Genomic DNA, 17,137 nt, shown 5'->3' with positions numbered 1-17,137 from the left:
ATTCGTACCGAATATGTTTTCACCGAACCCACGAACAAAACTGCAACTTCTTACTAACTGATACTTTCGTTTTAGGCATATTCAAAGCAACTGAATGACTGAAGCTCCCTCAGTAACCAAGGTCATTCAGTATGTTGAAGGAGGCAGAGGGAAGGGCGAATGACAGAGATATGAACAGTGTCAAATAACTTACAGAATTGCCTCTGCTTCCGTGTAAAATATAGCCCGGTTTCCAGAAATTGACCAACCAGCAAACAATAGCTCTTACCTGCTAGAAACATTCCATACACTACTTTTTAATGGTTCTTCAGTAGAAGTATATTCCAGTCTATGCTGAAAAATAATTTCTAGAGCTTACTCTGATGTTTATAAAATGAAATTCAAATGAAAATTACCAAAATGTCATTATAATGAGGTTTTGTCCTAAATATGCCACAAAACTAAAGAAAGGACCGAAATATTTATTTATATGCACAATAAAACCTGTTTAATTTTGATTATCATGCTTGAAAACGTGTTGAAAATCCAGGACTACATGATATAATTTTAAGGAAAAAAATATGACTTGTCATAGAAATCTGAAACCTAATGATAAATAAACACAGAGGAATCTGAATGTGTATGATGTAAATGAGGAGTTTCATTGTTTCTGTACATCAAATGTAAACTCAGTCATTCCACTCCACTATTTCCTGTTCTGTTTGTTACCTTTTCTGTCAGTTACCATTTCATTCATACCTAAGTTATGATGGTATTTAAAGACATTTTGCAAGAAAGAGGAAAGTATAACTTATTTGAAACTTGTCTGAGCAGTTCTAAATGAATTTTATGTAAAGTATCTTTTTCTGTTCTAAATAAGAATTCTAAAACATGCTACTTTTTTCTGTGTTACTTGTTTAAGCTAATTTGTTGTAAGTACATAAGGTAGTGTAAGGAGTCATTGTAAATTTCAGCCTGAAGCTGCTAAACTATTGACTGAATTGCTGGCAGATATTTGGGTGCAATTGGAGGCTATTACTAGTTCAAAGAGCGCCCATGATTGCCTCTTTAGTCCCCAGCATGTCTCCAATTCTTTGTGCCAGGATTACTTCTTGTTTATTGGACGCCTTTGTCGTACATCCAGGGGAATGCGTGTGCTTGACAAAGCTGGAATCCTACAGCAGTAAGTATATTATATTTACCTAAACTAGCTATTACCTACATCTCCAATTGTGTCAACTATATTCTGTGAATCCAAACAATTGATGTCCTCTGAGTTTCTTAAAAATAAAGAACACAAAGTGTAACACAAAGTTGTTCCTGTTTTAGCTATTGCAATAAAATAAGATTTTAACAAACCTTCGGTAAACCTTCCAGTGCTGACTAATATTGAAAATATCCAGTATTTTATTTGAGTTTGTTTGTTTATTTGTTACTCAATGACAAAATATTATCGTATTCATCATCATCATTGGTTCCTTTCGCATGAAGCGCATAGGACCGCAAGCTTCTGCCAACGAGTCCTGTTCAATGCGGCATTCTCAGTGTTGTCACACCTAATGTTAACTAGAGTATTCATAGAACTTCTTTGAACGTTTGACACCATGTTTTGCGTGGTCTGCCCAGCTTCCACCTACCTTCTGGTGGCTCCCATCGCATGATGATCTTTGAGATCAGCTGTCTGGTAAGCGAAGAATAAGACGCATTTGACGTTCTGCCACAGTATCCTGCAATTGAGTTGCAAAGTTTCCTCATTGATAACTTGCGCCTAAAATTATGTATAGACAACGTTGGTGGAATACGTTGAGTTTCCATATTGCCTGTGCTGTAATTTTCCATGTTTCACTAGCATAGATCCCCGTTGGCATGAGGAGTGTTTTATAAAGTTTAAGTTTCATCTCTTTATCAGCCATTGAAGTAGACCAAATGGATCACAAGCGCTGAAAAACTACTGAGGCTTTGCCAAGTTTGTAGCAGACATCTGCATTTACAGTGCCATCTAATATAATACAAATGCTAAAAGGTTTCCACCTATTCAATACTATTTATTGTAACCTAAAAATAAATAAAAAATGTTACATATATTTGATGAAACTAGTTTCGGTCTTGCTAGAGACCATCATCAGTCAAAATCATTAACGTTGGTGCAAGACAAGTAAAGAGTTGAATGTTAAACACTCATCACGATCACACATCTTGTGTAGGTTCTCAAAGTTTTCTTCCAATTTGAAGAATGCACTTCACAAAAGACCAGGTGAAACACTTAATAGAACTTGAAGAAGATTCTTTGCTTGTCTTGCACCGAATATCAACAACATACGCTTGCTTCATAAATTTTATCTATCTATAATTCATGTCTTGCCTTAACTTTAATGATTTTCAGTGATGATGGTCTCTAGCAAGACCGAAACTAGTTTCATCAAATATATGGAACTTTTTTTAGGTTGCAATAAATAGTATTGAATAGGTGAAAACCTTTTAGCTTTTGTTTTGTATCATATTGCTCTTCAATATGGAATAATATGAACTTTATTACCTATGATTACACTGCCATTTAGCGATAAGACGCTACCAAGGTAAGTGAATTGTCTCACTTGTTCTATGTTCTACAGTTCTTACACATTTAGTTTGTGGATATTTTTCATGGTTCCGACAGCATAAACCAAGAAAATGTTCGATTCCGTAATGGTTTATGCAAAGTCAAGCTGAGACTCCAGAATGCTCTTCCTGTAATAAAGTACAGGATTTCTACTGTTATGAAACAGAAAAACTGTTATTGTGGTTCTTTGAGTTGTTTTGCAGAAACTGTTATTGCTCAGCTTCCTTTCAACAGAGTTCAATATTTAATGCTAATGCTCTGAAACCTTCCCTGAGAGATCCTCGTCCTGATCCTGCCAGGTCGGTGTGTTGAAGGCATTTCTCCACCATTGCCTCTCCTTCCACCACTCCTCATCAGTAATTGTATTCCAGTCCAGTCTGCTTTTTCTTATACTGTTCTTGACAGAGTCCATGCATCTTGCTCTGGACCTCCCTCTTGCCCTCTTTTCTTCTATTTTAACCTCCAACACTTGTATTGGTATCCTTCTTTCCATCCTCATAACATGTCCAGACCATCTCAGTTTATTCTTCTCCATTCTATCACTCAGTTTTTCTGCCCTATCTCTTTTCTGACCTCAACATTTCTTACTCTGTCTCTCCGTTTCTTCCCTACCATACTCCTCAAGAACTTCATGTCACTGGCCTGAGTTTTACTCTCATTTCTTGCTGTCAAAGTCCAAAAGACTCTGATGCATATTTTAATATAGGGGTATAGTACATCTTGTACATTATCTCTTTACATTTCATAGGAACTTCTCTGTTCCACACCAGGTTCCTTACATCCTGGTAAAATGTATTTCCTGCTTGTACCCTTCTGCTGATCTCCTTATCCAATCAGGCATCTTGCATTATTTTACTTCACCAATACTTGAAGTATTCAACAACCTCAAGGTTTTGTCCCTTGATACTAATGATTCCTTTTCCTTCTCTTTCTCCTCTTGTCATCACCACTGTTTTGCTCTTCTCCACCGAGCTCGATAGCTGCAGTCGCTTAACTGCGGCCAGTATCCAGTATTCGGGAGATAGGTTCGAACCCCACTGTTGGCAGCCCTGAAAATGGTTTTCCGTGGTTTCCCATTTTCACACCAGGCAAATGCTGGGGCTGTACCTTAACTAAGGCCACGGCCACTTCCTTCCCACTCCTATCCCTTTTCTGTCCCATCGTCGCCATAAGACCTATCTGTGTCGGTGCGACGTAAAGCAACTGGCAAAAAGAAAAAAAAATAATACTCTTCTCCACACTGATTTTCATACCATATTTTTCAATATTGTCATTTAAACCCTCCAATTGGATTTGCACTTCTGTATTGTTGACTTACCAGGTCACTATGTCATCTGCAAACAACAATATTTTCATATCCCCTCCATATCTTGTCTTTGTTTCCTTTACAATCTCATCCTTAACTATTATAAATATAAATGGAGACGGTACACTTCCCCTATCTTAGTTCAGTTTGGTTTTTATACCGATCTGTTCTCCACATTGGAGTCTGGGCACAACTGGAACAATTATATACCTTGCTTTCACTAATTCCCTTGATTGCCTTTCACATCACCAGGCAAGCTGGCTTTACAGTTAGGGGCACAGAGCTCTTGCATCCGGGAGTTAGTAGGTTCGAACCCCACTGTCGGCAGCCCTGAAGATGGTTCTCCGTGGTTTCCGAATTTCATACCAGGCAAATGCTGAGGCTGTACATTAATTAAGGCCATGGCCGCTTCCTTCCCATTTCTAGGCCTTTCCTATTCCATCGTCGCCATAAGACCTATCTGTGTTGGATCGACGAAAAAAATAATAATAAAAAGAGGCAATCTACTCCAGCGTCCTTAAGAATCTTCAGGAGGATATTCCTCTTCACTCTGTCAAAGGCTTTCTCCCATTCAATAAAGCATACATAGATTTCCTTGTCACTTCCATGATTCTCTCAGCTAACATTCTCATGCACCATATGGCAGATCTTGTTCCTCTACCTTTCCTGAAACCAAATTGAGTTTTATTTTCCTCTACCTTTCCCTCTGTTCTTCTCAGTAAAATACTTCCAGTTGCTTTTGCCAAATGTGTATCAAATTAATAGCATAGTAGTACTTACCAGATTGAGCATTGCATTTCTTTAAAATGAGAATCATAATTATCCTCAAATAATTACTCGGCCACACTCATTCATCATAAATTTTGTTGATTTAACCTGCAAGTCTTTCTTTCTCTTGCAATACCTTCAGTACTTCTGCTGGTATCTTATCACATCTCACCGTTTTGTTATCTCATAGGTCTGCTATTGCTCTCTTAAACTCTTGCTTAGCTATCTTAGGGCTTCAATTATCCTCATCTCATGCCTTTTTTTCTAGTCCATTGTACTTACATTTCTGCTATTTGAGTTGTATAGTTCTTCTCTGTACATAACTCTTCTACATCAGATGTGATTTTCTTTATCCACGATACCCTTTATTATTTATATTGGGTCTCATTTGGTCAGGTTCTTTGTTCATCTATACATTTCATTCATTTTGCTAGTCTTCTCAAATTGATCTATTTCTAGACTCATTTTCCATCCAGTCTTCTCTAGCTTCATCTGTTTTTCTCCTCAGGTTACTATTCAGTCTTCTCTATTCTTTTCTTCTTTCTTCTGTGGGATCTCATTTCCATTTCCTTCTTTCCTCCATCTTTTCAGCCATATCTTGGAGTTATCCATTCCTTTTTGTTCCTCTGGTTTTTTTTTTCCTTTTCCTAATTCCAGATTCAGTGTTTCTTCAGAGGCATTTTGCATGTTACCCCATTCTTCATTTATATGTTCGTTCTGTTCCAAACTCAAACATTTTTGGTCTATTGTTGTTGTGAACATACACATATAAATTTCAGATTTACAACACAAATCAAATGTTATTTTTCACAAATGATAATTATATTAACTTACATAATACAATCACAATCATTATATTTTACTTTCATGAAAGTATCCTCCTTTGGATTTAATGACTGTCTCAAAAACTCGAGGCATGCGGTCAATCAGTTCTTGTAGGTATCATGAATCTATGATTCCACACGTCTTTAACAATTTTCCAGAGATGTTCCTTGCTGGATATACTGTATTAACTTCACTGATTTATCTGTCCACTTCAACCCAGACCATTTCAATGGGATTACAATCGGGGCTTTGGGACGGCCATACCATATCTTTAGTACTTTCTGTTTTTACCTTTGATGCAATGTACAGTAGTTCGTACAGTATGCCGACCAATGTTTTGGGTTATTATCCTGTTGTAAGGTGAACCCTTTCCCTATTAAACACAATCCACTTGGTATTGCATGATACTGAAGTATGCGGTGGTACTGCTTCTGATCCATACATCCTTCTATTTTCACAATGTCTCCAACTCTATCTCTGGCAAAACATCCCCAAACCATAATAGAACCTCCACCGTGTTTAACTGCAGGTAGAGCACACTGCTGGGCTACCCTTTCCCCTACAAATCGGCGAACAAATATTCTCCTTCTGGTTCAAAAAATCTTGCACTTCGATTCATCGGTGAATAACACCTTCGTCCACTCTTCTTTTGTCCAATTACCATGTTTTCTAGTCCATTGAAGTCTCTTCTGTTTATTTATGGGCCTTAGAAGTTGTTTCTCTCTGTGACACATCCTTTCAAGCCGGCTTCGGTGTCTCATTTTTACTGTTGCAACAGATATTGTTGTCATGTTCATTTCTACCAATTCTGTACGAATTTGGGGCGCTGTTTTGAATCTATTTCTCTTACTAATAATTCTGATATATTTATCATCACTTTTAGTTGTTTTACGAGGTCGTCCTGGTCGTGGTATGTGATATGTTGCTACCTGTTGTCTTCTGGCGGTGAAGGGTGTATTGCACTCCCCTTATAGACACACTACACTGTTTCGAAATTTGGCGAATAGATAAACCTGCTTGGCTAAGTGCTACAATTGCAGCACATTTTTCTATGGATATCTCCACTCGTGATAAATGATAAAAGCACAATTCCACACAAATAAGAACTTAAAATGCCATTAAGAATAGAAATATTACATAGCAACTTCAAATAAATCTATAAAAATATCATATAGAGTATTCAGTAACAGCATTCAGTGATGATGGCCCCCATAACAGACAATAAATTGTTACAGTACAATGTATTGCTAAAAATAAAATTTCTCTGACACCCTTCTGATGTTTACATTCCACTTGTCATGGATGTTGTTAAATTTGATATGACTTTTGTTGTTGACTGCCTGAAGATCATGTATGGATACCCAAGAAGTCCATGGATTCTAGGTTAATAACACTGCTCTAGGCAATAGTAAAAACCTCATTGAAATCTGTCCAGCAGTTCTTGAGTTATAAAATGCTCTTCCCATATCTACTGCTGGAGAAACTGTTAACATACATACATACACCATCATTATAGACCATTATACCTTTCAGTGTCCAGTCTGCAACTGTTAACAAATATTAAAAATACTATGATTGTGGGTGACTTTTTAAGGATAGGTATGTGGTTCTCTGGACTTTCTTGTGGAACATTTTATGCTCTAAAATTATTATGTACTGTATATAGGTTATGGGTCTCTGTAATGATTTAGGCAGCATGAGCTGAGATATTGTTCATGTGGTATTATATCCTTTGAGTTTGGCTTTCTTTCATCACGGTACAACAACCTTCTTCAAGAGATCCTCTAGGCAATTCCAGAAACTGCATAAAGATCTGTCCCTCGGTTCTTGAGTTACGGAATGCTTTTCCTGTACGTAGCACAGGATTTCTTCTGTTAACAAACATAAAAACTGTTATTGTGGCCAAACTTTTTAGGATAAGTATGCAATTCCAGGGACTTTTTGTATAACCTTTTATGCTAGACTGTTCTTGCCCATATAGTTTGCTGATATCTCTTAACAGTCTAAGCGAGTAAGCCAAGGACCTGTTCAGTCTTTAATGGGTTTGGCAACATTAACGGAGCCTCTAGAGTACTTATCTGGCACAGTGTTTCTACTGTTAACAAATAGAAAAAACTGTTATTGTGGGTGACCTTTTCATTCAGTTTAGGCAGTGTAAGCCAGAAGAGTGTATCACATGGTATTATTTTCTTCTAGTTGTTTCAGAGAAACTGTTACTGCTGTGTTTCCTTTCGTAATAGTTAAATATTTAATACATGGATTACATCTTCTGGGAGATCCTGTAGGCAACAGCAAGCAATTTTAAATAAATTTCATGAACGAATCAAGTATCTAGGAATTTATTTCAGTAATGAAATATCTCTTGAGAGATCTAAAGTAATTAATATCCTAAATTCTGATTTAAGCAACTTAGTTAAAACTACACTTTTAAAACTAGAACAGGAAGTTAAAATTATCAATGAATTTATTTGGCCAGTATTGATATACTCACCACAGTGTACACCTCTAACTCAGTTATCCAGCACTTTTCTTAAAGATTTGAACAAAATTATAAGAAGTTTGGTTAAAGAAATAATGATGCTACTTAATACACAAAACTCCATGTTATGTAGTCCAAAGAAATTCAGAGGTATGGGACTACTCTGCGCGGAATGGGAGGCTAATGTTCAGTACTATAATATCCGCAGTCGCTTACTCCCGGGTAAGGACGTACAGTTGCATCACATACGAAAGTTTACTGTTGAGCAGAACATGGCGCTCCATAAACTGAACATCGATAAAGAAAGTTTTCCCTCTAAAACCAATGGAAGAAAGCTGCAAGAGATAATGAGAGATCAGTCTTTTCAGTTATGGTGTCAGTTGCCCTGTAAAGGAAGAGGAGTGGTTTTGAACGCTGATCACCTGCAAGCAAACTCCTGGATGTCTCGCAAGTCACCTTTATCTTCATCGGAATACATAAACCTGACCGCAGTAAGATCGGTTCCCGCTAGAACTTTCAGCTAACCCGTTGCTGCCAAAACGGTTTCAACGAGATTGAAAAGCTTGGACATTGAGCTAGGCTTCTGCAGGAGCATCGAATTACTGCATAACAATCATCACCATCAAGTAAGGACATCAATTGCTCAAGGCCTTAGGCAACGTGGATGGGAGGTGCATGAAGAAGTTCACTGCGTCTCTACTGATGATTCAACTAGAGGAGTGGACATTATAGCCATCAATAAGAAAGAGAATAAAGCAATGGGTTTAGATCCTACCATTCGCTTTGAGCGGAACCTGCAACAAGCTCAGGATGTTAATCTGGAAAAACAAGCAATTTATACAGCATGTCTGCCATATCTATCAGCCAAATATAATATTCCTCTTGGTCAGTGGATTGTCAGAGGCCTCCTGTTCTGATCCAGAGGTACCCTGCCGAAGAACACAGCCATTATCCTTCAAAATTTAAAAATTCCTTTGTACAAAATAGAGAAATTCTTATTACAGATTATAAGAGATTCTGTGCAAATTATACAGTTGCATTTATACCTGAAATCGTAATCTTCTTACAATTAATTTTCCAGAAAAGATATTATTTCATGATTATAATTACCTACTGTAAGTTATATATTCTGGATCTTTATGGTCACCTTCACTGGAGGATGGAAGATTTATTTTTTAATAAATCTTACTACTACTGTGGTGAGCAGGAAACTAAATCTGAACTTCAAAACAAAAACCAGAAACTAGCAGCATATACTTGCATTACTGTGAAAAAAGTTTAGTGTATGAAACTGTCCAAAATCATTTCATTTTACAGTATTATTTTCCATATAAAATCTGCAATATCAGTTCAAATAATTATTTTGCTTTGACTAAATTAATGAAAAGGTGTTGAATGGATCATCATGATTACACAGTACTATAATAAAAATGATTTTTATTTATTTATTTATTTATTTATTTATTTATTTATTTATTTATTTATTTATTTATTTATTTATTTATTTATTTATTTATTTATTTATTCATTTTTTTAAAAATTGTTTTTGCAGGCTTCTCAATCTTGTGGTTTCTACCAACCATGAATGTTACGTGAAGTTAGTTGTGTCCAGCTTAGACTACAGTATTGATGGTATGCCCCGGTAAGTATCTATTACTTGTCCAGGTCTCGGACACCTCAAAGAATTTATTAGAATAGTGAAAAGAAGTATATTTTTTAGTAGGCATTGTATCTTGTCAGTATTGTCTATTTGAGGAAAGTAAAGGACAGTGTTAATATATTTACATTAGTTAACATACTGCTTTTAAAGTGATTTAATATACAAATAATTCACATTGATACAGAGTAATCCTTGGCAAGGTCTTGACTGCACCCTCAGAGGCATCAAGGTTATATGCAACGCAATTCCTGCTGGTTCTGTTACGAGCACGTTTGCCAGATTTCAGCAAATGGGGTATAGAACTCCTAGTAAATCAACTGTATGATCAAAGTCGGACTGTGTCGCTTGCTGCCATCTCTATTCTCTCAGAGGCTGCTGAAGAGAAGGTAAGTATTTAAAGGGAGTAGTACCTATTTCAATCCCTGAGGCACTGTTCTCAGTCTTAGTTTCACCAATACACAGGGCTGAAATCCCAAGCTCCAGAATTAGTTTGTTGAAATCCTGCAAATTTCCATTTAAACAGAAATAAAATGTAAATGTTTGAAGTCGGAAGTATTTTGGAATTTTTCTGATTGTTAACAGTGTGAAGCATTTGTCCCATGTTCCTTTTCTTTACTATTTTGATTAAATATTTTCTCTTTTTGCTTCTCACTTTCCTGTTATTTACCTGGCTTTCTTCTTATTCTACATTTCCCATATCAAGAATTCTCAAAAAAGATCCTCAGTGAATATGAATACATGTCTCCTGATGAAGCTGGAAAGTAGAAACAAACTTATTAGGGGCTGAGAAGAAATCATTATTGGCTTAACTTGTTTCCGAGTGACTATAAATTCACTTCTGTCTGTGGATGTAAATTCACTTCTGTCTGTGGATGTACTTTCAATGAATGAACAGACCAATCCTTAAATGGAATAAGTGTCTGCATAGATTTCACAGAATTGTTGGAGAAGGGCGTGGCTGTACTGCACAGGTCGATGAAAATAGTGCCAGTTACAAGGCCCTTTTGAAATCCATCTACTGAGTACGGTTCAGCACCTGGTCTGTGCACGATCATCCTGGTCTGAAACCTGTCTGTTGATTAATCAGCTTACTGTCTACAAGAAAAGTCATTCTTAAGTAAAAGGCATTCAAACCATTTAAAAAGGTAACTCAGGAGAGAGGCAGGCCTAAAGTTCTTGATGTTTTGCCTGGTTTCAAGAGTGTCACCACTTGTGCCGTAAGCCAGTTCTGGAGGATCATCTTATAATGAATACAGTAATTGTAGAAATTAGTTAACTATTGCAATGTTATATCTGCCTTCCCTTCCGGAAACTTTCCGTTTTCTGATTTCCCGATCTATTTTTACTTTTTCCTATTTTTTTACCAATATAACCTCCAGTACGGTCAATATTCTTCCCTAAGTATAATTCGTAACTGCTTGTGTAATTTACGCAACCTCATTTGCAAGCGTATTTATTTGATGCTTTATTTGGCGAGTGTATTGTCCGTTGCCTTTGTGTATCATGTTTCCCGCTCATTACACCAGTGTGTGTGCTTTTCAGCTGGAAATTCGGTATGGCAATCGTCCTACAAGCGAGAGAGGTTAGCGACTCAATTAATCGGGACGAAAGAATGAGTTTGTTATTGTGTGGTTCGCACCCTGTTAACATAGTTTTATGTGTACTTTCATTGGAGTTGTAGGCCACATGTTTCTTTTTGTGATTCTGTGCTTTTCCCCCTGTCAAAGTCGTATATTATTAGTATATGAGACATATTGATATGTTTCGTATGTGGTAGTTCATTTGTGTTCATTCTTACTTCATAATTTTAATGACACGAATGTATTTCAGAGAGTTGTGTCAGTGACGGTTTCTGGTATTCTCTCTTCACGTTATGGCCACAAAATGTGGCAAAGATTATCTCAAAGTGTTCAGAGATGCCTATAAAAATGAATGTTAATTCATTTTACAGTCTGATAAAGGAAGCTATTATGCATTTTATTCCATGTGTTGGTGTGATATACATTATGTATGTGTCATAAATAAGAATTATTAGGTACATTTTCTTGTAACCATTTTTATGTTTTCTTGGTTTAAGATTATAATTTAATGGTCAATTCACATTGTAACTGTAGATATGTATGACTTTAATCTTGTCTTTTTTCTCACCGAGACCGTGGTGCAATATACGTGATGAAATCCGAGAATTAAAATTTCTTCCTATTTTTGATTTCTAAAAGTTGCCAGGTATGCAATGTCCTTGTACCAAAATTCTTCATTTGTTCATTCCTAATATCATCTAAACCCTTGCACATTTTACAAAAGAATTGTAATACGAGAAAAAGAAATTAATAATGATAACAACAATGATAAGACTAAGGAGACCACTAAAAATAAAACGCCTAAAAGTAAAATACAGCATGTCATTGACCTAGCCAGGGTGAGGGGTGTGACGTGGTGGAAGGTCAGCAAACTGGCAGCCAGATGGACTTGCCAATGACAGAGCAATAGTTTTTCAGACACTTTACCGTAGATGCTGGAGTGGAGACAATAAGAATTATTAGGTACATTTTCTTGTAACCATTTTTATGTTTTCTTGGTTTAAGATTATAATTTAATGGTCAATTCACATTGTAACTGTAGATATGTATGACTTTAATCTTGTCTTTTTTCTCACCGAGACCGTGGTGCAATATACGTGATGAAATCCGAGAATTAAAATTTCTTCCTATTTTTGATTTCTAAAAGTTGCCAGGTATGCAATGTCCTTGTACCAAAATTCTTCATTTGTTCATTCCTAATATCATCTAAACCTGATGACTTCCCTACTTTGAATTTTTATAACTATTAGGTTCTTCAGTCTGCCGAAACTAATAAATTTATAAACTATCCGTAAAAGAAAACATATGGTAACAGTATTATACTGTACTTGAAAAAGAAACAACTTAATTAAATTACAGTAATAATATAACAATGATAATAGTAATAACATTGAAATGGTAGCTAAATTTGAATGAACTCAACTGTCAAGTAACAAACTGCAACATCACAAAAGAAAGAAAGAAAGAAAGATGATGATGATGATGATGATGATGATGATGATGATGATGATAAAAGCTTCAAGTACTAGTCCTAAAGAGTTGAAGTAAGCAAATATGAAATCATGAAAATTATGGTATAATAGGAAGACCATAAGATGCTCATTAACAACCCTTGCACATTTTACAAAAGAATTGTAATACGAGAAAAAGAAATTAATAATGATAACAACAATGATAAGACTAAGGAGACCACTAAAAATAAAACGCCTAAAAGTAAAATACAGCATGTCATTGACCTAGCCAGGGTGAGGGGTGTGACGTGGTGGAAGGTCAGCAAACTGGCAGCCAGATGGACTTGCCAATGACAGAGCAATAGTTTTTCAGACACTTTACCGTAGATGCTGGAGTGGAGACAAAGCAAGACTTCATTAGGATAAGTTCCAGATTTCAAGTTCCGAAGTATTTAAACAGAAATAAAGATAAATATTTATACATTTATAAATATTTCAGTGTGGTTTAATGGAATCTGATGTTCTTTTAAGAACGAATCATGTCATACTGTATTACCGTATTTACTTGTGTATTAGACACCCTTGCGTATTAGAAACCCCTGGCTTTTCGAGACGAAGGAAATGGATAAAATAAATCTCGCCTATAAGACCCCCCAACGTAATTCATCAGAGAAGAACGATTCCGCTTTGATCCGGGTACAGGTCTTATTACAGCTCTGATGACATCGCACATCGTCCATACGACCGGCGCAATGAAAATGCATCGAATCCATGCGGTACATCTGTGTTCCATAGTTAAGAAGTCCGCCTCTGTAGCGTAGGTCTCCTGCAGCTCTGATGACATTGAACAAATAGGTGAATAGGCCTAGCTTCGTGTCTGACCTGCGCATTGCAAGCATGCATCAGTCATGCTATATGTCTGTGTTTTGTTGTTAATAATGTCCGCCAGCGTAATGGATAGCACAATTAGTTGCTGTTTTCCAGGGTCTGACTTCAGTACTCGGTACCGTACTGCCTGAGATTTACGAATGGCAGGAAGGTTGATATGCGGTAAAAGCGGTACATGTAACTCCCCTCCACTGGGGATGTGTCTTAAAAGAGCTGTACCACCTCGGGATGAGGAAAAGAGTTTACTTTAGTTGAGAAATATTCGTGGTTGTTGCTATTTATAGAGCAGGTGAGATCATTAACAAAGTGGTCGTTTAATATCTCGTAACTCGGGCCAATATAGGTATATATTTGGAGAGAAGTAAGTTTAAAATGTGATAAAAGCTATCCAATTAAAACAATTGTTTTACTTGCCAATGTACCTAGCAAATAATAATAATAATGATAATAATAATAATAATAATAATAATAATAATAATAATAGTTTTATGTCCCCACGTACTTTAAACGATTTTCGGAGACGCCAAACAAAACATATCAAGATAACAATTAAGTGGATAGTATGTAACATGTAATAAAACATACTCGGTAGGGTATGTGTTAATAAAAAAAAAGAGACAACGAACGTACAAAATTACACATTATGATAATAAAACACATTACTACCACACCTGTAGATATCCATAAATGTGGTATATTTTCCTGTTATTTATTTTTATACTTTCCGTTAAACTTTTGGCACTATCAGGGCGACAATATACCTAACCTAAACAATGTGGTCTCTCTTATCTCATGGACAGCTGTTTACGTAAATCCTGATGTGATAAATGTAGAAAACAAGCATGAAATGTACTTAAAAATAAGGGTCTGTGTTTCAACAGCCACAGTTATCAAAAGAATGTTTCCAGTCACTATGTATTACATTCGGAAGTACAACTCGTAACATACGCTAGTTATCAGCTTTTGGTTTAGCATGCCTTCTACAGCATGGCTTTATTCGGAAGGAGTGGCTTCTGCTACATTTACACCAACTGGGAATATCAGAGACCATCTCCAGAAACTATTTGGGAATAGATTCACACTGTTTAGACTCTATAGTCGGGAACAAAATTATTTTTAAAAGGTTCAAAAAGACGGGACCTCGTATACTCTCGATTGCAGTGCATGGCTCAAAGAGAATGAAGCATGGCTGACACGACTGACGAGATGGCAGTGAAGATGACGTCACTTGGAATGCCGACACGCCGGTAGCAGGGCAGGGAAGTTGGTGGCGCAAGGCGATATTTCAAGTGAAAGCAGTACTCAGGTTTACTGTGTGGTAGGCCTACTGCTGAACTGACAAAGACAAATGACTGGCTATTAAGTTCTTTTGTATCAATATTTAATTATATGATAACGTGATACCCTTATCCCTTTTTTCTACGGGGTCGAGTATGAAGTGAGAAGAATCTTTGTAGCGAGTTTTTACGGCCGTATGCCCCGACGTCAACCTCACCAGAGAATAATGAGATGTAATGAATGACGTGATTACCGTATGTACCAAAGGCCTAAAAGTTGTGTTCACTATTTATTGTCTTTTTAGTTTAAAAATACTGCCTTCCGACAAAAATAGCCAGTATAACTTAAATACATTCTAAATTTGTTAAATAATAGTATAGAATGTTTACACGTACCGTGCAATTTATAGCTCTTTATAGCCTAGAAGTCGTGTTCGCTGCACAAAATTTTGAGGTTTTCACATATTGGACACCCCTTTACTATTTTTGGCTGTAAAAGTGGGAAAATGAAGGGGTCTAATACGCGAGTAAGTAGGGTAATTAAGTTGTTTCTCTTTTGAGTATAATACTGTTACTATATGTTTTCTTTTTCAGATAGTTTATAAATTTATGAATCTAAATTAGTTTTGTCAGATTGAAGAACTGAACAGTTATAAATTAACTCAAAATTGAAAAGAGATGGCTTCAGGTATTACAAAAAAAAAATCTCTACTTTGAGCTTTTGGATGATGTTTTTGATTTCCTCAGGGGTAAATGATATATCCAGACAAGAAGGTTGAGCAGCTTCTGGCTAGTTGAGATGTGGGAGTCTTTCCCACATGAATTTATCAGGTTTCCCTTTCATGAATAGCTGTTGAGCCACTTAAATTGAAATAATAAATATGGTAGTTCAACCTATTTTATTGAAAAGGTTGAACTACCACATTTATTATTTCAATTTAACTGTGATACTTTTCAATACGGAACAATGAAATTTTTATCTTTAAATGTTGAGCCACTTGGTCTGGAGTTGGTGATATCTGCCTTTGCTTGACATCTAGTAGGTATATCCATGGACTTGTCCATGGAGAACCTATTGAAACATGACGGGGTTTGTAAATAAACACACAACTGGTAGAGTTTTAACTCTAGGACTAAGATTTATTAGTTACCAGTACTTTCTAACACATATGTTCAGCAGGTTGTGCTCTTTCTACTTCACTGTAAGTCACATTGGTTGTTCACTCTGCCACTCACAAATTAGCACAATCAGACTAGTTCCAGTTATTCATTACACAGTTTCCAAATATGCACATCGTGCACAGCCTGTCGCACAAGTCACTGGCACTCGTTCTTCAGTCAAACACTCCAGATGTCTTCATAGACTCCGCGTTAACACGACATAATGACAGAATGACTCAAGGCACTCCTGACTTCGCTGAAACAGACTTGGTTTCACCACAGAACTGAACGGAACACAACAGAAAGGCACCACACGACTAGAACAGTCCACCAACCCAACTTGACTCCGTACTGCACTCACTCAACTGAAATCCACAGCAGTGACCATCTGAACTCGTCTGGTCCACTTTAGGAGCCAAGAATACATAGGCAAATTCTCCTGGATCATTCTCAACTCCCGGTTCTCTCGAGGTTTCTAGTGGTCAACAAATGCTTTCAGGGAGGTATCAGTACTTGAACTTCTGACTCGTCCTCCTGAGTGGTGGTACATGGCGAAGGGCAGGGTCAAAACTAGCAGCTATTGCTCTCAGGTAGAGCCGATGAGGTTATGTGAGCAACGATGTAAAAATTGTTGCTGCCTTGTTGGAAGGTGATTCAGATACAGAATTATCGAGCGAAATTGTTTTTGATGACCTGGTAAGGTAATCTCGACCTTCTTCTATTTCGTGTGATAGGGACCAATGACCTAGTTGTTAGGCCCCTTTAAACAAGCATCATCATCATTTCATGTGATTCAGGCTACATCCTAGATATATATACATCATACTCGTTTGATTATAGTACCTGGCATTTCTTTATGTGAAAATGAGAGTGATAATGAGGATGATAATACTGACAATGATAATGTGAATCATGGTGTGAATGACTATCCAAATCGGAAAGATGTTTAACCATCAACCCTGTGCCGTCAAATTTTATATTCTGAGAAACTAAGATGTATTTCTTAATGCACGCAGGTTTTTGTGGCTCATTGTATTAACGTAAAGATATAAATATGTAACTGGATCAAAGCCACTATATATATTTATTTAATAAAGCTGATCTTTCTGCCAAATTGCATTGGCCTTTGGAGGCAGAACATCACATGCCCTGATGAAGGCCAAT

The 17,137-nt window shown here is 36.6% G+C and overlaps 1 protein-coding gene across 1 annotated transcript in view; it reads left to right on the top strand.

Moving 5' to 3' along the window:
* rictor (rapamycin-insensitive companion of Tor) overlaps positions 1–17,137 on the top strand; it is a 540,306-nt gene that overhangs the window by 180,317 nt on the left and 342,852 nt on the right. Inside the window, exons 13-15 of the mRNA XM_067138126.2 lie at positions 954–1,162; positions 9,509–9,598; positions 9,801–10,002. Coding sequence (XP_066994227.2) covers positions 954–1,162; positions 9,509–9,598; positions 9,801–10,002 — 501 coding nt within the window. The remainder of the gene's footprint in view (positions 1–953; positions 1,163–9,508; positions 9,599–9,800; positions 10,003–17,137) is intronic.

The sequence above is a fragment of the Anabrus simplex genome, chromosome 1, assembly GCF_040414725.1.
Source record: "Anabrus simplex isolate iqAnaSimp1 chromosome 1, ASM4041472v1, whole genome shotgun sequence".
Lineage (NCBI taxonomy): Eukaryota > Metazoa > Arthropoda > Insecta > Orthoptera > Tettigoniidae > Anabrus > Anabrus simplex.
The sequence above is the reverse complement of the archived record's forward strand: the minus strand, read 5'-3'. Positions and strand labels throughout refer to the sequence as shown.